Source organism: Grammomys surdaster, unplaced genomic scaffold (assembly GCF_004785775.1).
Source record: "Grammomys surdaster isolate TR1022 unplaced genomic scaffold, NIH_TR_1.0 138, whole genome shotgun sequence".
In the NCBI taxonomy this organism is placed as follows: Eukaryota; Metazoa; Chordata; class Mammalia; order Rodentia; family Muridae; genus Grammomys; species Grammomys surdaster.
Window position 1 is genome coordinate 2,978,442 of NW_021604596.1, and position 25,830 is coordinate 3,004,271.

The window sequence follows — 25,830 nt, forward strand, 5'->3', positions numbered from 1 at the left end:
TTTGCACAGCTAAGCTGGGGAGATACTCTCCACCAAATAGATGTGTAACTCAAGCATTGCCCAGAGCTGACCTCAACTGTGTGTGTGGACAGCAGTATAAGCCAGCAAGCACTGGGAAAGTTTATCCTCACCCAAACTGTACATAACTGTCTATGAACTAACCCAGCACACGCAGGCAGGTGACTTCAGAGCACAGTCCCTGCTTTAGCCTCTCCACCCCCTTCTCTTCCACATCCTGTCCCATGTGCCAGGCAGTAGACAGCAACTACTCAGTTTGTATCAATCACTTAGTACAGTTACTAAAAATGAAAAGGTCACAGGGATAAAGGGATGGGCCGGCATTTAAGAACATTTGTTGTTCTTGAACAGGACATGACGATTCAGTTCCCCACTCCCATGTGGCAGCTCCCAACTACCTGCCAAATCCAGTTGTAGGGGATCTGACACCATCTTCTGATTCCTTCAGGCTCCTGTATACAAAAGGTGCAAGGTGCACACACACACACACACACACACACAGAGAGAGAGAGAGAGAGAGAGAGAGAGAGAGAGAGAGAGAGAGAGAGAGAGGTAATTATTTTTTAAACTAGGCTCACATACACAGACATACTTCGGTGTGTCTTATTTTTGTTTGCTCCAAAGTGCCTTTCTACACCAACTGGCTCAAGGCTCTTTTGCCCTTTGTGATAGTTTTATAATATTCCATGATGTGGATATACCAAAAACTTACTAGACTGTTTTTCGTAACTATTTTAGCCCTAGTGTATTCAAAAATATTTCATATTTTCACCTGAATAAATATCTCATAAAAAATATCCCAGCATGTCTATCTCAGAGCAGCTTCCTGGAGGAGGAACCATTGGCTCACAGAGCCGTGTTGTTAGAGACCCGTTGTTGGAGGCTGTTCCTTCCCTCTTTTATGCCGGGTTTTTTCATTGCCTGCACTGTTCCCACGGTAACTCCTTCACTAGTGCTTTGATGTGCAGCTCCCTGACAACAGGTGGGCCCCATTAGTTGGTAGTTTATAGCAAGGTGAACTAGATACATGTTATGTATTTTTCTCTAATGTTAGTTTTCCTTTCCTTGTCAATTTTTAAAAGCATTTCCCAGTTTGCTTATTGTAACTTTATGGTTTTGCCATACATGAAGTTTTAAACTTTGACTTGTCAAAAGTCACCCTCTCTTGATGGATGCCTTTGGAGCTTCCTTCTTTGGTAACAGTGTTTTCCACGTGCACATACACGCTTTTGTATTTTTTTTTCAAATGTTTCATCTTTTCTCTCCAATTGTTCAGTCCATTTAAACTGTACTTTGAAATGCAATATGCAAGAGCACAGTTGAAATTTTCATACAGACCAAGCTCAATGTACCAGGTTGTAATTTCCTGTAGGTTCTATCTGAAATTGAATTCATTTTTTTGTATTAACTTTGAAGACTTAATGCTTTTATTATAATAAAATATAGCATGATTCTCCATTTCTTTACAACGAAGTCCCAATAATGCAATTTTTCTTTGAATAGTTCATGTTTTCTACTTTTAAAATTATTTCCCAAGTTAGTTACAATTCCTGTCACTGTTGTAAATGGAGCATTTTGCTTTTACCACACCAAGCAGCTAATTGTTAATCTTGAGGAAGCTCCAACTTACTCTATGCTTTCTACGGGACACTGTGCTAATGTAGTTCAGCTGCCCCTGCCCTCCACTGCTCACACCAGTTCTTGTTATTGTCACCCTGCCCTTGCTAAGACCCCCAGAAAAATCTTGAGCCATGACAGTAGTTGCTGGAAATTTTTCTAGTTTCTGACTATAAATGTCACGCTTTTGGAGTTTTGTGGGATGTAACTTTGTTTTTCATTCATGATTCCGTATTATGAAATGCAGCTGCTAGTGTTTTTCTGAGCCTTCTCAACAGATGACCTATGTGAGTCTTCCCCTTTCATTTGTTGATGTGTTAGGGACTATGGTTGACATATTTCCTGATTTTGTCCAAATTTAGGTTCCTGGGATAAATCTTCCCAGTTCTGGGCTGGAGAGATGGCTCAGCGGTTAAGAGCACTGACTGCTCTGCCAGAGGTCCTGAGTTCAATTCCCAGCAACCACATGGTGGCTCACAACCATCTGTAATGGGATCCGATGCCCTCTTCTAGTGTGTGTCTGAAGACAGCTGCTGTGTACTCACATAAATAAAAAATAAATAAATCTTTAAAAAAACAAGTCTTCCCAGTTCTAAATTAGCCTGATACCACAGTGTGTTTGCTTAGAACAGCAGGACATATTAATTCACAGAGGACTCCAGGAGGAGGCCAGAAGTCCCAAACAGATGTCCTGAGAGCCACACTCCCTCTGATCTCTGTGTGCGGATTCCTCCCTCTTCTGTCTCAACTGGGCTGTGGCAGTCTGGGTGTTCCTGGGCAGCAAAGTAGCTCAATCCATGCTCTTCTGTCTCAGTGTGCTGTGGTCTCGTGTCTGACTCATCCCATGATTCTCATGAATCAGATTTTCCCTTTTGCCTGGGCACTCAACTCAGGTCCTCTGTGAAGCCCTTATTGTAAAGTAAGGTCATATTCCGAGGGACCGGGGTTAGGACTTCGACAAGCTTTTGTAAGGAGCCACAGTTCAGCCCGTAGTCGGCACACTTGGTCAATTTTAGCACAGTACTGGGTTTGGTGTGACAATACTTTATTTAAAGTAAGGTTTGTCATAGCTCCTTGCTTTAAAATTATTTTAAACACACAAGAGATTCCGGCTGTGGGATAGACCAGCCTTTCCCTTTCCCTCTCCATTCATTCAAATCTCTCTATTTTCCCCCCTGAGGTCATTTGGATAATATGTAGCTTTAGAAAATTAGAAAATTAGAAAGTGTATCCACTTCAGTTGATTTCCTTACTACTAAAGTTAGTCAGAGCTACAACTTCACTAATCTCCCAAATCCAAAGTTCTGTTGTTAGGTTTTCCTGTTTGAGATAGGGTCTCATTACTTGCCCGTGGCTGGCTTGGAACTCCTATCTCAGCCTCCTGTGTGTCAGGGTTACTAATATAAATTGCCATACCCAATTCTGGTTTGTTTCCCTCCTTTCTCGTGGTCTTGGATAACTGAACACATTCTTCTCCGCTTGTTTTAGCTATGACTCACACACTCAACTTTACTAATGTGTAAAAGTAATGGCTTTGAGGGTTCTAGTACTTGGGTAAATTTAACCTTTTATTTTTATATGATGGTCTGCATCTATCCACAAGTGTGCACCACGAGTGTGTAGTCCCTGTGTGGGCCAGAATAGAACATCAGATCCCCTGAAACTGGAATTACAGATGATTGTGAGCTACTCTATGGGTTCTGGGAGTTGAAGCTGAGTCCTCTGGAAGACCAGCCAGGACTCTTACCTATGGAGACCTCTCTCCAACCCTCTATTTAATTTATTATTAGAGTCTATCAGTTTGTAATTGCTGGTTTATTTTACTTTGTTATACTTTTCAAATTTTATGAAATGAAGAAAACTATTATTACTGTGTATTAAAATTCTGTACATATAAAAATCCATAATCAGGTTACTTCAGCAATAATTAGAATAGGTAAATATAAACTTCAATGATTAGAACTGAAACTTCACCCTAGGCAGAAAGACACAAATATATACATTATTTTCAGTTTCCTAATATTTGTAATATTTTGATAATATCATAATAGTAATTGGTTTTTCTTTCCCCCTTTTTTTTTGGTTTGGGGGGGTTGCATGTATGTCTGAGTACCACATGCATACATTGCTTGCAGAGACCAGAAGAGTGTCTGATTCCCTGGAAATGCAATTAAGGATTAAGGATAGTTACAAGTTGCCATGTCCATGCTGGGAACCAAACCTGGGGCAAGAGCAGCAAGTGCTCTTAACCAGTGAGCTATCCCTTCAGCAGCCCCAGTACTTGAAATGGTCCTATCTAAATAAGTGCGGATTTGAGAATGTTTCTGGTTGCCTAATTCTGAAGCTCCTTGCTTCCTTCCTTGGAGAAGAAAGCTGAGCAAAGATGCCCATGCAGTGGTGAGAAAGCCAGTTTGCAGGCCGCTGCCCCATGGGTGGCTCCCTCTAGCAGTAGAGAAAGATTAGCTGGGCCAGCCACAGAATGGACAGCTAAGTTTCTCCAGGTCTCAGTGCGATGCTCAGAATCACTTCTGAGAGTCTTCACCCAGAAGCTAGACCTTTCTCTGCATTTCCTACGCAGCCAAAGTGTCCAATATTAATATGATGCTATGAATGATTATCAATATGCCGTTGTTCACAATGTGAGGAAGTTTGGAATGACTGTGAGTGTTAGTCTATGTGGATGGTTCTCAATGCTTGGAAAATTAGGGATTTCAAAAAGAAATGTCTAAGCTCCAAACTTGTATTTTCTAGGCCTCAAATCCCAAATGTTTGGAGCTTCAAAAGTGATGTGTTGCTTGAGTCAAGCATTTTACGCTAAGATATTGCTCTTGTGATCCCAGAGAACTGCTGTACCATCAGCCACAGTGCAGCTTGAGATGTTCAATACACAGGACTGAAAGGACAGACGAGGACAAGAGAGAGACAAACACAGCTTTCCTAGGACTGGCTGTGTGAGAATAGAGTCTATTTTACAAAGCTTTATGAGAAGAACAGCTCACGTACACACGCGCACATAAGCAAGCAAGCATTCACATGAGTGCATGTGTGTATGTATATGTGTGCACACACATACACACAAAACACACCTGCCCTGGAAACTTCTAATTGTGTCTAATTAAGACAGCCTGAGAAGTCTCTAAGCCTCTTGTTTAAACCATTCATTTTGTAATTTAAATATACTTCATTCTACATCTGTGGGTTGAGGCATTAATATATCAGGTAGCAGAACTCTGCTATGAATCGACCCTGTTCCAAATGTGCAGTGCTGGCTCTGTCTCAGCTGTAAGATCAATGCAGCAAAATGGCCCCATGTCAACCCCAGTCCACAATAAGTTCAGCATGCCATTTGTTACGTCACCCAGCAGTGGGGCATGAATGTTTTAATCAATATGTGATTTGAATAATTGGAATAATTTATTATTTTTACTGTCTTCTCTAGTTTTACAGCAAAACTAACTCAAAATAAGCTTAAGAATGAAGTGTGAAATAATGAAATCATAAAACAAATAGAAGAAAGTGAAAGTAAATATTTAATAGTTCTTTAAAAAGAAAATGAAATTGGAATGTGAGCCAAAGAGGAAGGAGAAAAGGAAAGATGGCGTTTTAATAAATTACAACAACAAAGTCCCTTTCTAGAGAAAACATAGCACATGCCACAATTAAAACTTTAAAAATATCTTTTAAAAAATCACACACACACACACACACACACACACACACAACATACTTCCAACCAACCGGAGACACTCTGGGTCTCTGTCTCTAGAGTTAAAACATATTTTGATATCAGTAAGCAGTAAATGGGGAAACAGCCAAAGCATACAAGAAGCAACTGAGACCACATAGAGTGAAAATTGTCAAAAAAGAAGATGGATACGTATTCAACGTCAGCAATGAAGGTTGCTGGTTATCTGCCACTGGCAAATATGACAAATAGTATTATTAAATTGTGAGTGTAATAAAATAAGACCTTTAGGCTATTATTGGTGGGCATTTATAAGATTCTTTTAAGGATTTATTTTCATTTTTATGTGTGTATGTGTGCACGTACATGTGTGTGTGCTTGTGTGTGTGTGTGTGTGTGTGTGTGTGTGTGTATCCTATGTCCATATGCCCTTGGAGGCCAGAAAAGAGTGTCAGACCCCCTGGAGTTGGAATTACATGTAGTTGTGAGATGCCCAGTGTAGGTGCTGGGAACTGAACTCGATTCTCTAGAAGACATTGTAACGGCCACAGCATCTTTCCATCCCCGAATGCATGATGCAATGTGGCACAGGCACAGGCTTCCCACTGAGGTTCTCAAAGACCTTCGTTCAGTTTATCCTCATGGTCTAAGGGACTTCCAGTAAAGGTCTGTGCATGAGGAAGTCACCGCTCTATTGATGACTTTGAAACAGACTCTATTTTTAAAAATAGGAGTGATTAAATAAACTTAACACCTCTTTAATGCAGACATTAAAAGTATTTATAATATATTTAATTAATTTATTAATATTAATAATTTAATTTATATCTAAAATCTTCAGAGGGTTCAAAGTTCCCAAACAATGCATCACCCAGCTCAAATGAAAGAGCCATGCCAACATAGGAATCTAGACATGGAAAATGAGTGTCCACTCAGTGGGGTCTGTTTTACTCCCTAGACTGTGGACGTTAGTAACAAGGAGCATTCACGATACACAACAATCAACAAGCTTGAATATGAAAATGAAAGGCTTCGAAGCGATCTCGCCAAGCTCCATGTCAACGGAAAAGCAGTGTGGCCCAATCAGAGCAGCTATGACGAAGCAGAGGCTTACATCTACCAGAGCCAGCTGAAAACGGAGACCAGTGGAGACAGGTATGCTAGCTTGGCCATAAAGAAGAGACATTTAGAAGTCCCTTGAGGAAAATGTATAAGTAATGCAAAGTGACAACCTCTGATGGTGTTTGCATTCTATGTGGTAGTGATAACACAGGAGTCTGGATACACTGTTTTGTAAAAAGTACAGATTGGCAATAGGTGTCCAGAAATAACGTAAGCCGGGTGCCGAGCCCCTGGGGATTTTTATTTGCTACTCACTTCAGAACATCCAGTGTGGGTGCAAGAAGACACACTTTACAAAGAAGTAATCTTACTTTTTAACAGTATGAGAATGAGGAAACTAGAATTTACTCTGTTAGATCTGATGTTGAGGTGATGTTAGACCCAACACAAAGAGGTGTCACTTCTTTCTGTCCTCCCACGATGCAGGTCCTTGGGGTTGTCACTTGCTGTGGTGACTTAGAGCTGGTCACATAAGCAAGGGCCCCGTGGGCAGTGAGAGCAGCGCATGGAAGAGCAGTAACTGCTGTCTATTTTTCTCCCATGATCTCTAAAATGGGTCAGCTCACATTCTGAGTCGATGTGTTAACAATGAGCCATGCTAATTAACTTGATTTTAACAACGGTCTCTGGAGGCAGATCACTGCTTCCTCAAACCTACAAAACACTCAGCAAAGCAATTCTTTCCCCACAGAACTTCTCAGGGCCATGAAGATGCTGGTTTACATTGTGGATTTCTGAGAAGGGCTATGGTATGCTGGATTGGCCAAACTTCTCTGACATGAGCCTTTCATCTTTCATGACGATTAAGAAGGTCCAGACCTCACTGCAACTGAGGCCCAGTCCTCAGAAACCTGAGATACTTACCATGACCAACTAGCAATGTTTTCATGGTTTCTTGTCTGTAAGGTGTTAGTAGGGATTGTTTGAGGGAATCCATGTAGCATGTGTAGTTGCATGTGTGTTGATCACTATCACTAATATTATTAGTAATGTTATGTTTGCAATATTACTACATTCATGATAATTCATGGTGGCTAAAATGCATATTTGGGTGAGCAAGCTAATAATTAAACCTAAAGTTTGAAGAAGGTGATGCCAGGACTCATATTGGTAGCTAAGCAACATCTATAGAACAGACCAAAATAGGGGGGCAGGGAGTCTGTTCAACATTCTTTTTTAAGATTTATTTGTTTATTTTATGTATGTTAGTACACTGCCACTCTTTTCAGACTCACCAGAACAGGACATTGGATCCCATTACAGATGGTTATGAGCCACCTTGTGATTACTGGGGATTTAACTCAGGACCTCTGGAAAAACAGTCAGTATTCTCAACCACTGGGCCATCTCCAACACCTTCTGTTCAACATTCTTAAGACTCTAGAGCAGTGTTCTCCCTTTACTATCTCAATCCTATGGTTACTAGAAGGATGGATTCTTTTCAATTTTTGGTTTATTTCTATGTGTGTTTTGTCTGCATATCTTTGTATGCCCCATGTGCATGCCTGGTGTCCACAGAGGCCAGAAGTCATGGATGGATCTCCTAAAACTAGAGCTCCAGATGGTTGTGAAGTACTACCTGGGTGCTGGGAACCAAACCCCGGTCTTTTGCAAGAGCAACAAGTGTTTCTAGAAATTGGAGCCACCTCTCCAATTCCAAAGATGGATTCTAACAATTCTAATGCTTCTTGAAACTAACCCTGAGTCTCTCCAAAGTGCTGAATTAACCCCTCTCTAGAAAGGGGAGAAAGAGGGTGAGAGAAGGTCAAGGTACTGAGGAGGGGATACCTGGGTAAGGGTGTCATAGTGGTGGTACTATAGTGAGGGTGCCATGACATGGGCACTGTGGTGGAGGTGCCATGGTGAGGTGCCATGGTGGGCATACTGTGATCAGGTGCCATCGTGGGCATACACGATGTATGGTGGTGTGGTAGCTGGGAGTGGCATAGTGAGAGTAATGTCATAGTAGAGGTGTCTTAGTGGGGATGCCATGCTGAAGGTGCCATGGTGAGAGTAATGGCATGTGGTTGTCATGGTGGGGGTGCCACTGTGGAGATTCCATGGTGGTAGTGACGTGATACAGGTGTCCTAGTGGGAGTGCTGTGGTTGGAACCCATGGAGGGAGTGTCATTGTGGAGGTGCTGTGCTAGGGTACCTGAGGCTTCAGTGTAAGCAGTGTGGGGAAATGTAGAGGCCCTGGCCACAGTCAAAGCTGTACACGTTGGTCACTCAGTAGAGCTGGAAACCTGCTCTAAGAGGTCATTTTCTAATCCAGAATAAGAACCCCACAAAGTACTTCACTACTTTCAGTCTCCATAGAGCAAAGCCCAGCCCTGAAGATGCCAGGTAGGGTTTGTGCAGCTGCTGGCTGATGTCAGTGAGTCACTGAGGGCTCTGGGCTCCCACCTCTTCTCCCCACTCCCTGGAACACCTCTGGTAGCCTTGGGTGAGGGGCCCTGCCATTACTCTGCAGTCTGTTATTTCAAAAATATTTTTCTTGGCCCTTCACCTTCCTTTGTCAGGCAGTGTAGCATGTATTAAAAGTGCCCAACAAAAACAAGACAGTGGGGGACAGAGGCAGGAAAAGGCTCAGCAGGAGATTATCTTAATAAGCAGCCTGGAAAACTGTTCCCACTGCAAAGCCTTGCTCTGCCAGTTGTGTTTGCTGAAAGTTTCATTAACTTTGTTTTAATGCTTTGTCTGATTTCAGTGTTCTTCAGTGACCTGGTTTTGAAAAGAAACAGCTTTTCAAATGTCCTGAATAAATTATTGCCATGTAAAATCCACAATGGGGAAGAGTTGTTACGATGTAGGGACGGTGAAAAAGTGGAAAGCAGGTAGCTCCCTGCTGATGCCAGCAGTGGAAGAGGAAGTCTCCCTTACAGCCTGGCTCAGGGAGTCAAGTAGCAAAGGTTATATCTACATATGTGTGCATGTGTGTGCATGTATGTGTGTATGCACACATGTATGTATATGTATGTATAAATATGTGGGATATATATGTGTATGTGTATATTGTATATGAATGCATGCATGTGTATCTTGTGATATATATGTATCTGTATATATGTGAGGATGTATGCATATGTCTGTATGTACCTGTGTGCATGTGTATATATGTATCATGTATGTATCTGTGTGCATGTGTATGTATGTATTATGTATGAATCTGTGTGTATGTGTATATATGTATTATGTATGAATCTGTGTGCATGTGTATATATGTATTATGTATGAATCTGTGTGCATGTGTATATATGTATTATGTATGTATCTGTGTGCATGTGTATATATGTATTATGTATGAATCTGTGTGCATGTGTATATATGTATTATGTATGTATCTGTGTGCATGTGTATATATGTATTATGTATGTATCTGTGTGCATTGTGCATGTATACATACACATACACATACACAATGTGTATATGTATGCTGTGGGTCTGTGCATGTAGGGTATATCCATATATTTGTCAGGTATAAGATAACCAGAAAATATCCATCATCTTTAGATATCAATGAGTTATATTTCTTTTGTTTGTTTGTTTTTTGTTTTTTTTGTTTTTCAAGACAGTGTTTCTCTTATAACCCGGGCTGTCGTGGAACTCACTCTGTAGACCAGGCTGGCCTCGAACTCAGAAATCCACCTGCCTCTGCCTCCCAAGTGCTGGGATTAAAGGTGTGTGCCACCACTGCCTGGCTGAGTTAAACTATTTCAAGAAGGAAAAACAAAATTGCTCCACAAAACCTCAAGGTCACCGTCTAAGGAATTGTTCCTTGTAATAGAGGAAAATCCAAGTGGTCAGTTATTTAAACAACCTATTATTATTCCCCACTTCTGTTGTCTTTCACCCCTTTCTGAAGTGATATCTCAGTGTTCACTCTCTTGAAATCTTCAGCACTTTTAGGTGATTCAAAGCATTTAGTTTCTAGAATAATAATATACTCATCACTCTAAAAAGTTTTATGAGACATAATGGAATTTGGTTAAGATGCTCTGAATAGTGTTCGTACAAGATAGTGTTTTGAAGTTGCAGGATAATTTACAAGCTGATTTAGAGTACTAAGTCCCAGAACTATTAATATATAACTAATTTTAATGACAAACCAATTTTGTAATAAATGGAGCTTGTCTTTATATGAGAATACACACTTAAAAGTGAAGGCACAGGGGCTGGAGAGATGGTTCAGTGGTTAAGAGCACTTACCGTTCTTCCAGAGGACCTGAGCTTGGCTCCCAGCACCCGTATCAGGCACTCCCAACCTCCTGGAACTCCAGTTCAGGGGATTTGACTCCCTCTGACCTCCACCAGCACTTGCATACATTTGGAGCACATTGGCCCACACTGGTGCACACACAAACACACGTAAAAATAGATCTTTTCAAAAGTAAATCCATGGTTTTAAATTCTTATGAACTGAGAAGAGATTAGTAATCGGAAACATTAATCATTTAGATGGCTTCATGTCTACCTAATACATTGTTTAATAGGAAAACCCCACAAGATTAGCAGGTTTGTCATTAATTACTGCTTGCCAGGTCCCTTGTCAAGGGATGGATCTAGAAGCCAAAAATAAATTATGAACACTCTATACTGAGGTATTAGCCTATAAGGAGCAGAATACAACAGACCAAAGGTTCCAGGCCAGGAGACAGTGCAGGTCATAGAATGGGGAGCTTCTGGAGATGTGAGAAGACAAGGCTGGAAGGAGGTCAGTGACAATGGGAGGGTTCTCACCTCTGGCTAGGACATCATCCCATAGTCCAGGAGAAGGACCCAGAGAAGAGGCAGGGGCACATGTGAGAGGCCTTGCAAACTGCAGTCAGGACTGCCATGAGGAGTTCTGCCTCCTTTCCAAGCAGATGAGCCTGCCATACTTAGCGGCCCGGAGCAGGGCTCATGGGAAAGCTAATTGAACAGTTCAGCCTGTGAGTGGATATTAAAAGCCTTCTGCAGTAATTTTTAAGCCCACTTTAAATTGATACATGCAGCATTTTGTGCAAGGTGGTTTTATGAAGTATTTGAATAGCTATGTTCTAGAAGAGCTTTCAGCTATAAAGATGATTTAAGCCAAAGCACTTTACTTCATAATGTAGTCTTTTCCTTCAATCTCACTATTTTATTGATCTTATAATATAAAAAATATTCCTACATAAATCTTAGTAATTATTGCCACAAAGCCATCTCTGCATCCACAACAAAATGGATAATTGGGATAATTATTTAGATAATTTAGAACAAATAATACTTTGTATAAAATTTCTGCACAGTTGAGATTACACACACACACACATATACACACATACATAAACACACACATACATACACACATAAGCACACACATATACACACATACATATAATGTTTCTCAGATCACCTCTATAATTGTCTTGTTTTTCCCAACCTGAAGTGTAGACACTAGGCACAGGCCGGAGATTCTATGAGAACGCATTATGCAATTGTAACTGCTCAGTTTGAACTGTGAGATGTTTCATCTATTGTTCATATCATAAGCCATGTTATTTCTATTTAGTTTGCTGTTCTGTTTCCATGGTAATTATGGTGTGGGATAATGGGGGGAAAGATTTATTTCAAGATAAGTAAAACCTAGGAACACATTTTGTTTGTTTCTCTGAGCTGATCTGCAGCGGCCTAGCACGATGCACCCTGCCATTTGTGTGCACAGACTCGAAGTCTGTGTAAGAAGCAAGTCTATGTGGACCGGGCTTTGGATGAGAACAGAAAATCACAGGGTCGGGGCTGCAATTATTTCAAAGCACTGCTTTGGAAATGGTTACCACCTGTGGGAAACCTGAGTCTATTAGTAAGGATAAAGAGCTTTCGAACAGATTTTTATGTGTTCGTGATCTTTGGTGATTTGATTAAACTTAAGCCCCACTTTCATGAAAGATATTTAGTCAAACAGGCTAAGTGGGGTGGTCTTTTGTGGGACTGCGTAAGAGTATCCTGGGTCATGGTAGAGCAGGTGCCTAGAACCCTGAGACTCTGCAGATTCTGGGTGGGATTCTTCGTGAGAACCCGCAGGAGTTTGGCACCCCCCAGAACCCAGGATCCTGAAAAACAGTCACGGTCTCCATAGAATTACATTGTTCAGTCACATAGGCCAGGCTATAGGCCTCAGGCCCTAGGGATTTACATACTAATGAAGGCCAGAGGGCAGAGCAAATTAAACATGCCTCCCCCAGATCCTCCCCCCAATCCTCCCCCTTTCTCCCTCCCTATATAACTCGGGATTGCCCTGAGTTCTGGGGGGTACACCTAGATCCATCTATCATCCGCCATGACAATAAACCTTTTTGGAACCAAGGACGTCCTCGTGTTATTGGGGCCTGCCGCCACCAAGGCCTCCAGGCCGCTGGAACCATAAGATTCCTCCCGAATGTGAGATCTGCCACAGCGGTGGAAGCCCCTCTGGGGCCTCACCGCTGAGGTGGCCTTTAAATTTTCCCCACAGTCTTTGGTCCGATTTTAAGGGATGTCATTTTGTTTCATTATTCACTTATCTGCCCAGTGTTTTTTAACTTATATTTTCCACCCAATATTTTAGCACAATAGACAAATTCTAGAGTGTGTTTTCATCCTTATCATGGGTGTCAACTCCAGGAAAACTTGAACTTGAATTCAAAGTTACCAGTTCCTAGTATCTAGTCTCACTTCTAAAGTAAACACTGTTTCCAGGGCTGAGCATTTGGTATGGATAAACAATTGGTGTTCTGGAAGATTCCCTCTCCCTCTCAGGCTACCTTGGTTGCCTGTAGTTCCTTGTATAGTGTTGAGACACAATGGCCTTCCCCATCCACTCTGGCGTGTCCACTGGAATCTTCGTTGTTCTGTTCATATTTGGGCAGTTGTGCTGAGACTATGGGTGTAACTTCTGACATTCCTAGGAGACAGTCTCCCATCAGACACCATCTCTGGCTCTCCCAGCCTTTCTGCTCTGTCTTCTGTAATGTTCCCTGAGCCTTAAATACACCAGCTGTATTGTAGATGTATCCCCTGGGAACGGACACCACAAGTCTACACGTTGATTAGGTATGACTTTCTGTAATGGCTTCTGGCTGTTGCAAACAAGAGTGTCCTTCCTGAGGGGTGAGGACTGTCAACTGTAGTTAGGACGATGCTGGTTAAGAAAATTGTAAGTTCTCCTCAAGATCCATGACTTTACCGGGCCTGGGGAGTTGGCTAGGTTTCTAGCACAGGCATGATTACCCTCTTGTTGAGTGGATCTTAAGTTCAGTTAGAAAGCTGTTGGTTACTGCACACATAGGCTTATAGTGCTGGTCAACTTGTTGGTGTGGTTCACAGGTGTCATAGCTGTGTTAAACTGTTGCTTGCTTCCCTACTTTAGAATCTAAAGTAACATTAGACAGATGAGCAGTTTATACTTAGGAATATATAAGCATATACATATATGCATGTAATAATTAATGAAAAAAGAGGCTGTGAATTTGAGAAAGAGTAAGGGTTTGGGGAGAGAAACGAAGGAAATAATGTAGTTATGTTGTAATCTCAAAAGTGAAAAAAAAATTCATACAATTAAAATAAATGACTGAGGTGGGCCTGGTGACTCAAAGACATATAATCCCACATGCAGAGGGACTGGGGTATCAGGGGAGAAGGCAGAGACACTAGGAGGAAAGGACTTCAAGGACAGTCTGGGGAGACCCTATTTCAAATAACAGACACAAATAGAGCTAGAGTATAGCCTGTGCTAAGGCACTTCACCAGCATTCTCTGCAAAATCCTGGACTCAATTCCCCAGTACCAGAAAGAAAAACGAAGCAAATGACTGGATAACTAATTTAACTTCACATTTTAGTTTCTTCACCTGTGGTGATAGCCACTTGTGCTTTTCTTGAAGACCGAAGGTGGCATCAGGACGGCACCTTGTCCTTACTGGGTGCATAGCCTGCAGCAGGCACCGTGCTCTATGTGTTTTACATGCATGGACCCTCCACCTGTCCTGAGAACCCTTTCCATAAGCGAGAGAGGGCAGAGAGCTCAAACAGACTAAGTGTGTGAGGAGTCTGGGAGACCATGAGTGGGGATCGGGGGTAAGTTAGTGAATCCAGAGGAGCTAGTTAATACAGTGACACATTCCCCATCCACAAAGCATGTCTTGCTATGAATGTCTATAAGCACAGCAGAGACCTTTAAACTATCTCCATAGAACTGCCCTCGGCAGTGCTGGTCTGTCTTCTGAGGTTTCTGTCAAATGTGCCTCGGTTATTTAAATGGCCCGGAAACACAAAGTCACCACATAGAATTAGGAAGGCTAAGGCTGCCTAGCAACCATTGCCTCTTCATTCTACATTCCGGGTTTTTAAAGTGAGTTGGAGATTATTCAGAAAGACCATTTATTTTCAAAGAAATAACCAGACAAACTCAATCATTTGATTGGTTCTCCCTGGTTGAACATGGGGGAAATCAGAACCTTTAGCTACAACAACAAGCATGGTATTAGGTGGGTAGTTTGAATGAGAGTGGCTCCCATAGCCTTCTATACTGGGATCCTTGGTCCCCAGTTGGTGTAACTGTCTGGAAAGGATTTGGAGGTGTGGCCTTGCTGGATGAGGTGTGTCCCAGAGGGAGGGCTTTGAGGTTTCAATAGACTCATGCCTTTTATTCCCAGTTTGCTCTCTGATTTGTGCTTATGGACAAGATATAAGCTCTCAGCTGTTCTTTCGCTCCACTGTTGTGAACTCTAACCCTTTGGAACCATAAGCAAAATTAAATACTTTCTCTTACAAGTTGTCTTGGCCATGGTGTTTTATCACAGCAATAGGATAAAAAAGGAAACTAAGATACTTAACAAGGACACTGGTATCCATTTCTTCTCTTTTAGAATTAGCCAAGACTGTGAGCTGAACAGAAGCCCAACACCCTTGTCACCTTTGCCATTTCAGACCAAAGAAATGGCAAGTCCATTGGTTGGTGACAATGAAGTCCTTCCTCTGGTGAGTTCCTGGAAGCTGATTTTCCCTTTAATCCTGGACTATTTAATCCTGAGTCTAATATAGAAAAGGACAGCTATGTTAAAATGTCACTTCTTTTTGTTTTGCTTGTTGCTGTTTTGAGGCAGGGTCTCACTATGTAGCCCTCTCACAACTCATGACATAGACCAGGCCTATCTCAATGATCCACTTGTCCTATCTCTGCCTCCAGCATGCTGGGATTAGAGGTATGCAGTGCCATTTCTGAAATAAGATTATTTGATCACATCTAAGAGAACCTGATACCCCATCACGAATTGGTGGCTATGCCTTTTCGGTTTTTGTTTCCAGTTTCTTAGAGACAGGATTCAAGGCTAGAATTCAGCATGTAGCACAGGCTGGCTTTGAACTTGGAGTAGTTTTCCCAAGTCAGGTTCTCGAGTGTTAGGATAACAGGCAAGCACCAGCAAACCCAGATAAGTTTTATACATTACCATATGCCTGACCATCCCACAGAGCATCAAAATAAGTCCTAATTTCCTGAGGTGAGAGAGGTTAGCCAGGAATGCAGACCACTTCCAGTGCAGAGAAAACCCTCCCCTCTCCACAGTGTGATGGATCCTGTGAGGTCTAGAAGCCACAGGGAGACTGCTTTATGTTATTGAGGGGTAGCACATCTCAGCTGGCCTGAGAGTCAACAGAAGGTACCTATGTAGCTCTCAGTGAGATACTCACCCTGCTGTTGGATTTATATGTAATATCCTCTGTGGTTGCCAAGAGCATAAGATGGGACACGAAAAATCCATCGTCTGCCTGCTAGATGCTCTGTGTCATCCTGGGCTCAGCAGCAGGGGAGGGAGTAACCTGGAGAGCATGCAGGCTTCTGCTGCAGGGGGCACAGCCTCGCTCTGGCCTTAAACTTCTGCAACACGACCTTCCCCTTGAGGCTTATGAAATATACAAGGCATTATCTCCACTGGAGATTTTTCTAGAACAGGATTTACCACTCACTTCACCTCAGTGGCAGGATTTCTAACCTATCCTGAACCCACTATGGACCCCCCTTTGTTCAGGACCCCCCTTCTGTGCTGCCCAGTGATAATATCAGGTTGTTCTATCCAAGAACACAGAACTTCAGTGTTTATTAACTTATACTTTATATGAATGGCCCTGCCTGCCCCACACAACCTAAAAACACGCCAGCCCCTGGGTCTTGTGTGCCACTTTGTTTCACAAACAAAGCCAGCAAACCCAGATAAGTTTTATATATTACCATATGCCTGGCCATCCCACAGAGCATCAAAATGAGTCCTAATTCCCCAAGGTGAGAGAGATTAGCCAGGAATGCAATTGCTGGTCTGTGGAGTGTATGTATATTTTCAAGCCTTGGATTCACGGGCTTGACTAATCTGATGTTACTCCACAGAAATGGTCTTCTGAGTGTCCAGATGGACACGGTCCTTTGGAATTCACTGTGAAACATAATTAGCCCAGGGTGGGAATGTGGTGTCAACAGTATCTAACTTACATGAAGGACAGCTGCTTCTGATCCTCTTTGCCCTGGACAGAGTGTGTTTTCCCTGTGTTTGCAGGGAAAACACGGTGGACTCAGTATATTTGCAAACACTGCATGTTCCAGGCTTTTCCTCCGATTCAGGTGGGGAGGCTGCACCCAGTGCAGAGGTACAGTTGGGATTCAACACTTGGATCAGGCTGCAGGGCTCTGCCATCGCCTGCTGTGATGTCACGTATTGATGGGCTAACCTTCTAACCAGGTTCACTTCCATAAAGCTTCGTTCTTCCTAGGAAACAAGAGTAAAGAATAATAACGGCAGCCTGGTGCATTGGTGCACATTGGAAACTAGCTCGCACTCTTGGCGGTTAAAAATAGGATGATCAGAAATTCAAAGTCATCCTCAACTACATGGCAAGCCTGGGCTACATGAAACACTGTCTCAAAGACTGGTAAAGAGAAAGAAGGACAGATAAAAGAACTGGAAGATTAAAATATAATTTCAAAATATTTTTATTTTTAAAATAAAATTAATATTGTTCTTTATTCCATAACATTTTTCCTCTTGTTTAAATATACACTAAACAATGTTACAAGCTGTGAAATGTTCCCACACCTCCCAGCCAGGTACACTGGACATCACTCAGATTTCTTCCTCTAAGCCTGACTTGTGAGGGAGGACCAAAGCACCAGTCACACACACACACACACACACACACACACAAACATACACACACACATACATACACACACAGAGGCAGGCAGCCACCTCCATCAGGACATCCTCAGCCAGCCTTCTCCCTGCCTGACTCCCCTAGGTATTCAGCCCCCTCATTAAACCTATCCTGATTCCTGTTTCTGCATGAGCCATCTTTATGCAATCTGCCTCATCTTCACTTCAGATCTGGGACTTGCCCATGTTCTGGATTACAGGTTTGTGAGTCAATAAAATGTGCTCTGCTTGTGATCTCTGGCATTTGCATCTATCCTGGGTTTGTAGCTGGTCACTGCAGTTTTCCTTTCTAGGGCTCTTTAATGGGCTGGTGCTGAGATGTCTTAAATCCTTGAGGGTTTCATTAGCAGGGACTATGTTACAAGAGGAGGGCCCCGCCCAAAATTCAGTATTTCCTTAAGTTGCAGAGTTGACTGTCAGAGAAGTCATGCCTATGCTGTAAAGGCTTTGTATTGGTCTAGCCTCACTTACCTCTCCTCTCTTCAGTCTCCACCAGATATATCCTTGCGGGCGTCCCTAGCTGCGCAGCACTTCCTGCTGGAAGAAGAGAGGCGGGCCAAGGAGCTTGAGAAGCTGCTCAACACACACATCGATGAGCTACAGAGACACACCGAGTTCACGCTGAACAAATACACCAAACTCAAGCAGAGCAGACACATATGAGCTTTGCACCTTCGCTGTTTGCTTCCTCTCCATGAGAAAAAGAAAAGTTTCCAAGAAACACTTGCAAAGCAGACTCCTAAAACCGAGAAATCTGGTTTAGTGTCCTGAGTAAATCACTTGTGTACAGCAGCTAGAAAATAGGACTTTGTTCCATGAAGCTGCTTCTGTTTCTGCATTTCACATACTAATTATTCTGTTAGGATAACATAAACATGAATAGCCCCAAAGGGTTTCTTTCCTGTCTAAGGAATGGCTTGGGATTATAACTGAATTATTTCTGACTTTAATCATGTATGTTAAGATCCCATTTCCTGTGTAACAGGCAGCAAGAAAGGGAAGTGCTCAACTCCAAATGTGAGGAAACTGAGTGCAGCCACTCTGTGCTAGGCACAAAACCCAAAGACTTGTAAAGTGAAAGGACTGTGTAGACACCCTAAGATTTGTTTCAGAAGCAAACAGATACATCTTTGCTGCTTTTACATTCACTTTTGTAGTGTTCTGCCTTAACACCAAGGACTTTGAATGTGCAGTGTACACAGTAAAAGTCACTGTACCAGAGAGTCATGCTGCCACTGAGACACAGCAAATGCAGGGCATCGTGTTGCCTCCATCTCCTTTGTAATCACCACTGTTTGTAATACAATAAAGGAATGTAAAATTCAATTGCTTTGTAAGTGTCCAGTTTCTACAGAAGTAATAGCAAGAAAACGAACAATGAAATTCACATAACAAATATACAAGGATGATAATCTGATACCCTGTTCTTTAAAGACGGAATACACACACAGACAGAGAAACATGCTATAGTGTGCATGTATGCCCAACACACACACACACACCACATAATCAGCTTTTAAACTTAAGCATTTGATATCAGCAAAACTAGTATGTTAGGGGTCAGCATGGTGCCTCAGTGAGAAAGAGGACTTGCTGCTCAATCATGAGGACCTGAGTTCAGATCCAGGCAACCATGTGAAGAGACAGGACATGGCCATACATATCTGTAAGCCTCATGCTATGTGGGACAGAGACAGGAAAATCACTGGAGCTTGCTGGCTGCCAACCTAGCTCCAGATTCAATGAGAGAACTTGTCTCAAGGAAGGAATATGAAGAATGACAGAGCCAGGCGGTGGTGGCGCATGCCTTTAGTCCCAGCACTTGGGAGGCAGAGGCAGGCAGATTTCTGAGTTCGAGGCCAGCCTGGTCTACCGAGTGAGTTCCAGGACAGCCAGGGCTACACAGAGAAACCCTGTCTTGAAAAACCAAAAAAAAAAAAAAAAAAGAATGACAGAGCAGGACACCTGACATCACCCTCTGGCCTCTGCATGCCCCCACAGGTAAACAAACATTCACATGCATACACTTGAAAACCATCAAAAAAAAAAATAGCAGGCAGATGGGAAATAGAGATATATTCAAAACATCAGAAGAGTTCCATCCCTTTAATGTGCCCACAAAAGCCCCTTGTGAGGAAAACAATAGGATCTGTGGTACCTTTGTGGTATGGATTAGTTTCTAGCCTAGGCACAATAAAAATAAAATACTGCTTGAAGCTTTGAGATTGATCCCGCACTGTTGTAGATTTGGTTTATTGCTTATGTTAATTGGGTTCTGAAATTACATGGGAATTCACATGTAGGATGCTGAGGGTCCCTGCCTCCAGCTGGGCTTTGATTGGTAAACAAAGTTGTTGGTGCTGGGCAGGTAGACAGAGGCAGGACTTTTAGGATTCCCAGGCAAGAAACTCAAGAGGAGGAAGAAAGCCCCATGTGGAGATGGGGAGATGGGGTGGGGGTGGGGGTAAGGTCTAGGCTTGAGAAGTGTAGGACGGAGAGACAGAGAAACTGTCAACATGTAAAAGTCTGGGATCAGAGCCCAGGAAGGCTACAGGCCTGGACCCAAGGTAGCAAAGACGGAATATAGATTTTAATAAGTAATAATTCAAGAGTATTGTAGGGGAGGTGTTAGCAATGAAAGTTCGGGAGTGGTCCAACCATTGAGTTTTTTAAGGCATATTAAAATAGAAGGCTCTGTGTGTGTGTGTGTGTGTGTGTGTGTGTGTGTGTGTGTGTGTGTCTTTCATTCAAGAATCCAGAGCATTGGGGTGGGAAGCAAGGAACGAGTTGGGAGATTAGAGTGGATAAATAGATTAATCGAATAGAGCAACACCACACTGCACCACAAAAATAAAAAGGATTGAAACTTCAGGGCTGGAGAGATGGCTTAGTGGTTAAGAGCACTGACTGCTCTTCCAAATGTCCTGAGTTCAGTTCCCAGCACCCACATGGTGGCTCATGATGCCCTCTTATATCATGCAGGCATGCAGGCAAATAGAGCACTTAAATAAATAAATAAATAAATAAATAAATAAATAAATACTTAAAAAAAAAAGGACTGAAACCCAAAGCAAATAGAGAAAAAGATTGTGAGTGTTAGTTACCCTTAGAAGATGGGAAGAAATTGTTTACAATGGAGCCTATGGCCAAACCACCCCAAGCCCATCTGATCTCGTCTACATCTTGTACATATATCCCAAAACTAAATAGAAATTATTAGAATTCGCTCTTTCCTAAGCCCTGGACCACTTGAGTCTCCTCAGGGTAGTCTCATAGACAAACCTTGTTGACTGAAATCAAGATCTCTAGGATACAGCATTCTTAGACCTTAGTGGAAGGACAGTGGAAGAGTGTGTCTTAAGGACCAGTTGACTCCATGCATAGGTTTATCAATTCATGAGCAGACTTGCTTTAAATTGCCCCTTCAGCACTCCACCTGATATCAGCTTTTCCTTTTTTCAGTTTTCAGTGTGTTGTTTGTTTTTGTTTTTTTCTTAGCAAGAGGAGAAAAGTTAAGATAATTAATGGGGCTGGCAAGATGGCTTAACAGAGTATTTTCTGCACAAATCTGACAACTAGAATTTAATTCCTAGAACCACAGAAAGGTAGATAAAGAGAACAGACTCCACGAAGGTGTCCTCTGACCTTCACAGGCCAGCTGTGGCATGTGCAAGCCTGTTCTCACACAAAGACAATAGATGATTCTTTAAAAAAGAAAATTAAGCTTCTCATTTATCCAATCAACTTGTGTTTTTTCAAGTGTGATGGCCTGCTGTCTTAGTCTATTTATGCCACTGTAGCAAAATGCCTTAGCTCAGATAACTTGTAAACAATAGTTTGCTGTTCACAGTTCTAGAGGCACAGATGTGCACTGGGGGACTGTTATGTGACAGTGAAGGCAGAGATCAAGGTTGTGCTTCTTTCTATCAGTCAAGGAATGCCAAAGATTGACAGCAAACCACAGGCCCCAGATTCTTCTTCACAGCATGCAGTGGGAACACAGTCAACACCTTGATTTCAGACTTTTCAGCCTCTAGACCCCATGGGACAGCTCTCTGAGCCACCAGTCTGTGACACACTGTTGGGGCGGCCCCAGCAACCCAATGCCCTCCCATATCTGTGAACTAGAGCTAGAAAAGCTGTTGAAATATCAAACCAAAAAGCCTCAGAAAAAATCTCCACCTCCCTCCAGGAAAAGAAAAAAAAAGACTAATCCAGTCAAAGAGCACAGCCAGCTGAAGCTTTGATAGGCTGTCCACTCTGAGAGTCAGGACATACACCTTGGCTCAGGGGTAAGGCCTTCTTCAAAAGCAGTCTTAAGCAGTGCTAAGAGGGAAGTTTAGTAACTAAATGTATGTATTAACAAATAGGAAAAGGCTCAAATCTCTCCAGAATCTAGGAACATAAAGTCAAAAAAAAAAAAAAAAAGATTTAAAGGAAGGAAAGTTGCCAAACTCGTAGGAACAAAGAGGCCTAGAAAGTAAAGTGGAAAATGTAGAGAAAAGTCAGAGAGCTGTCTCTGAAAAATAAATCAATAAAATTGACTCATCTATAGAAAGACTTAACAAAGAAGAAGGAGGAGGAAGAAGAGGAGGAGGAAGAGGAGGAGGAGGAGGAAGAAGAGGAGGAAGAGGAGGAGGAGGAGGAAGAGGAGGAGAAGAGAAGGAGAAGGAGAAGGAGGAGAAGGAGAAGGAGAAGAAGAAGAAGAAGAAGAAGAAGAAGAAGAAGAAGAAGAAGAAGAAGAAGAAGAAGAAAGAAGAAAAGAAGAAAACAGGTCTAAATTATCAACATGAGAACAGTACAACTACAAACATAACTGTTATTAGAAAACCAACTTAAAATGGAACAAGTCCTTAAAGCAAATCAGTATGAAAGGCCTTTCAGAAACTCCTACTTTGTAAGCTAATTAGAAATATAACTTTTTAAAGAGGGCGTTCGAAAGGAGGTTTGAATGAAGTTACTCTACGTGGGCAGATGCCACTGCTCCTGGAATCCATTGGTTATTAGGTTTAAAACCCCATTGTCAAGTGTGGGGTCCTCCCTAGGACCTGCTCCTCAGGGAGGCCCCAGAGGGCCTCAAAACAGTATAGGCTATTGCCATTATTCATGTGACCGCCCAAACTAGGTGGTAAGGCCACACACTTAGGTTGCAATACCAGAATCAGTCAGGCTAGAACTGACCTAAAAATCCCATCCCTGCGGGCCAGCTTCCACCATGCTAGCAGGTGCTGTAGACACTGTGAGAAAAGTCATCAGTGTCCTTACTCAGCAGTGGACTCCACATGCTGCAATACTGACAACCAGGCAAGTCGTGCTCACTGGTCCAACAGTGGCACAACTGTTTAAAAGATAGCCAACAACATTATAAGTGGACTTAGACCCTGCTCAATTCATGCCTGGTGCCATAAACCTAGCCTAAAGCTCGTGGCTTGAGAAGGCTCGAGGCGCTAGAGAGGAACCTATTGTTGTTGTTTTGATAAGTGGATGTTGTCAAACTGCCTTCTAAAATATATATGTTTGTACCAGTGATTCTCAGCCTTCCTAATGCTGCAATCCCTTAACACAGTTTCTCATGTTGTGGTGATCCCCAACCATAAAATTATTTTCTTTGGTATTTCATAACTGTAATTTTGCTACTGCTATGATTTATGTAATATAAATCTAATATGCAGATAGCCTTTGGCGACCCCGGTGAAAGGGTTGTTCAAGACCTTAAAAGGTCACTGCCCACAGGTTGAGAATCGCTCATTTATACCCATAGGTCAGCACTGCTACTACAAGTCAGAGAAGCCTCTTTCTGTGTGGGCAGCAGCTAATGCAAACACTCAAAACTGGGCAAAGTGCTGAGAGCCAGTGACTGTTGAGTGCTCAGCCTTAAATGGGGCATATTACCTACCCTCCGAAGGCTGGGGGACATCACAGGAGATGCTAAAAAGAAAAAGAGTCTGCAAAACACTGGCTTTTTGGTGTTCTGTGGCTGGTGTATTCATCAACTCGCAGTGGCTATGGCTATCTATACAAGTGAAACCTACATCAAATTCGGCCCATCAATACTACAGCCTGGTAGGGGAGAGGTGTGCAAGGTCCCGTTCCTAGGTGAGATACTAGTGTCTGTTAACAGCTGCTGCAGGGGAGGAGTGGACCCACTGATCAGTTGCATATTACAGTAAGTAAGTAACCCCATGCTCGAGCACAAGGAAGCAACCCTAATCAAACCCAATGAGTTATTTATTAAAAAGTCATGTAAGAGGGGAGATTGACAGACAAAAAGAAAAAAAAAATAAAACCTTTCCTATCTGAGAAGATGCAATTCCCTAATAGGAAGGCACAAGGAATCTATTTTTAAAGTTCTTAGTACTAATAAGTCATCGGGTTAAGCCTTCAGAATTCAAGATGACCACACTAAACCTGATTGCTTCAGTATACAGCAATAATGAATGTGTACAATGACATTAAAATATTCTTTGTGTGATCACACCAGTGAAAGGCCTACTGGAATCTTAACAAATATGTGTAGAAGTTGGATTCAATAGAGCTGTTGGAAGCTGAGATCACAGAAATGAAGAATATTTTTAACAGGAAGAGCAGCAGAAGCCACACTATGGATCGGAAGGCAGCACAGCGAAGGGCTCGGCAAAGGGCTCAATTTCCCCAAATTGATAATCTATCTTAACACAATTTCTCTCAAAATCCCAGCATGAATTTTTCATTGACAGGAGCAAGATTATTCTAAAGATTAGATAGAAAGGTAAAGAAATGTATAGGATTTTTAAAAATTGAAAACACAAAAGAGAAGTGAATGTATCTAGTTTCAAGATGATATGCAGCTCTCCCTTGACTTATGAGACACAGTAGTGTTATATCCTGACTCACTGTACATTTAAAATAGCCAGAGTTGAAGATGCAGGCGATACACCTAACCTTCCCACCACGAAAGCTTAGCTACGCCTCTCCTACACGTGTTCACACTTACTGTATCCTGAGCAAACTTATCAAGCACACAAGCACACGTCAACTCACAATAGAGACAAATGCTATTGTACGCACATCACAGATTCTGTGCTGAGAGCGGAGGGCAGCAGTCTCGTGAACAGTGCTTGACATCATGATAGAGACCACAAGGTAAGTCACTGTGACTGCCTGCAAAGCAGAGCAGTTAGGATTGGGGGGCTCTCATTAGCTGCTTTTCCTGTTGCTGTGATAAAATGCCCAATAGAAGCAACTTACTGGAGAAACAGTTGTCTTAGTCCATGTCCACCATGGTGGGAAAGGCACAGCATCAGGAGCTCAGGCAGATGCTCACATGGCATCTTCTGTCAGGAAGCACAGTGATGGATGCTCAGTAAAGCTTTCCTGCTTTCTTTATATTGTCTAGGATCTCAGCCCAGGGAAACATCTCACCCACAGGGGGCAAATCTTCCTGCCCATCAACCTAATCAAGTAATCCCCTACAGGCCTGCCCAGAGGCCCTTCTCCTGGGTGATTCTAAATCTCTCTTAAGTTAACAGTTGAGAGGGACCATCACAGGTACTTATAAGGACTCTAGAAATATTCCCACACATATTTACCCAAGCATTTCGAATACAGAGGAGGAAGAACAGCCTTTCAGCAAATGCTAGAGGGGCTGGACATGAAAGGGGAAAATGTGTACCTTATGGTAAAATTAACTTTTTGAAATTAATAAATAATATAATTAATAATTTTGCAAAATAGATTGTATCAGGTGTGATGGCACAAGCCTATAATCCTAGCACTTGAAAGGCTAAGGCCAAGATTCTGAGAAGTTTGATCAAAGTCATCCTGAATTACTCTGTGAGACCCTATCAAAAAGCAACAACCAAAAAAAAAAGGGGGGTGCTGGGGAATAGCTCAAGTAGTAAGGTGTTTGCCATGAGAGTACAAAGACCTGAGTTCAGATCTCCAGTATTCATGTAAAACCAGGCACTGTGGCATGTGCCTGATATCTGCATGCAAATGAGCAGAAGCCTAGAGCCGCCAGCCAGCCAGTCTAGCCAATCAGCAATCTTCAAGTCCTGTGAGAGACTGTTTCCCCAAGTTACGTAAAAAGAGGTAAAGAAAAATATTCAACATTGACTTTTGATCTCCAGACATGAACACATAAATATACATGCATCACACACACACACACACACACACACACACACACGAATGCAGATCATGGATG

At 42.3% G+C, this 25,830-nt stretch overlaps 1 protein-coding gene across 1 annotated transcript in view; it reads left to right on the forward strand.

Moving 5' to 3' along the window:
- Deup1 (deuterosome assembly protein 1) overlaps positions 1 to 18,971 on the forward strand; it is a 63,530-nt gene extending 44,559 nt beyond the window's left edge. Inside the window, exons 12-14 of the mRNA XM_028763441.1 lie at positions 6,279 to 6,475; positions 15,312 to 15,423; positions 18,132 to 18,971. Coding sequence (XP_028619274.1) covers positions 6,279 to 6,475; positions 15,312 to 15,423; positions 18,132 to 18,308 — 486 coding nt within the window. The 3' untranslated portion in view covers positions 18,309 to 18,971. The remainder of the gene's footprint in view (positions 1 to 6,278; positions 6,476 to 15,311; positions 15,424 to 18,131) is intronic.
- Positions 18,972 to 25,830: the final 6,859 nt, after the last annotated feature.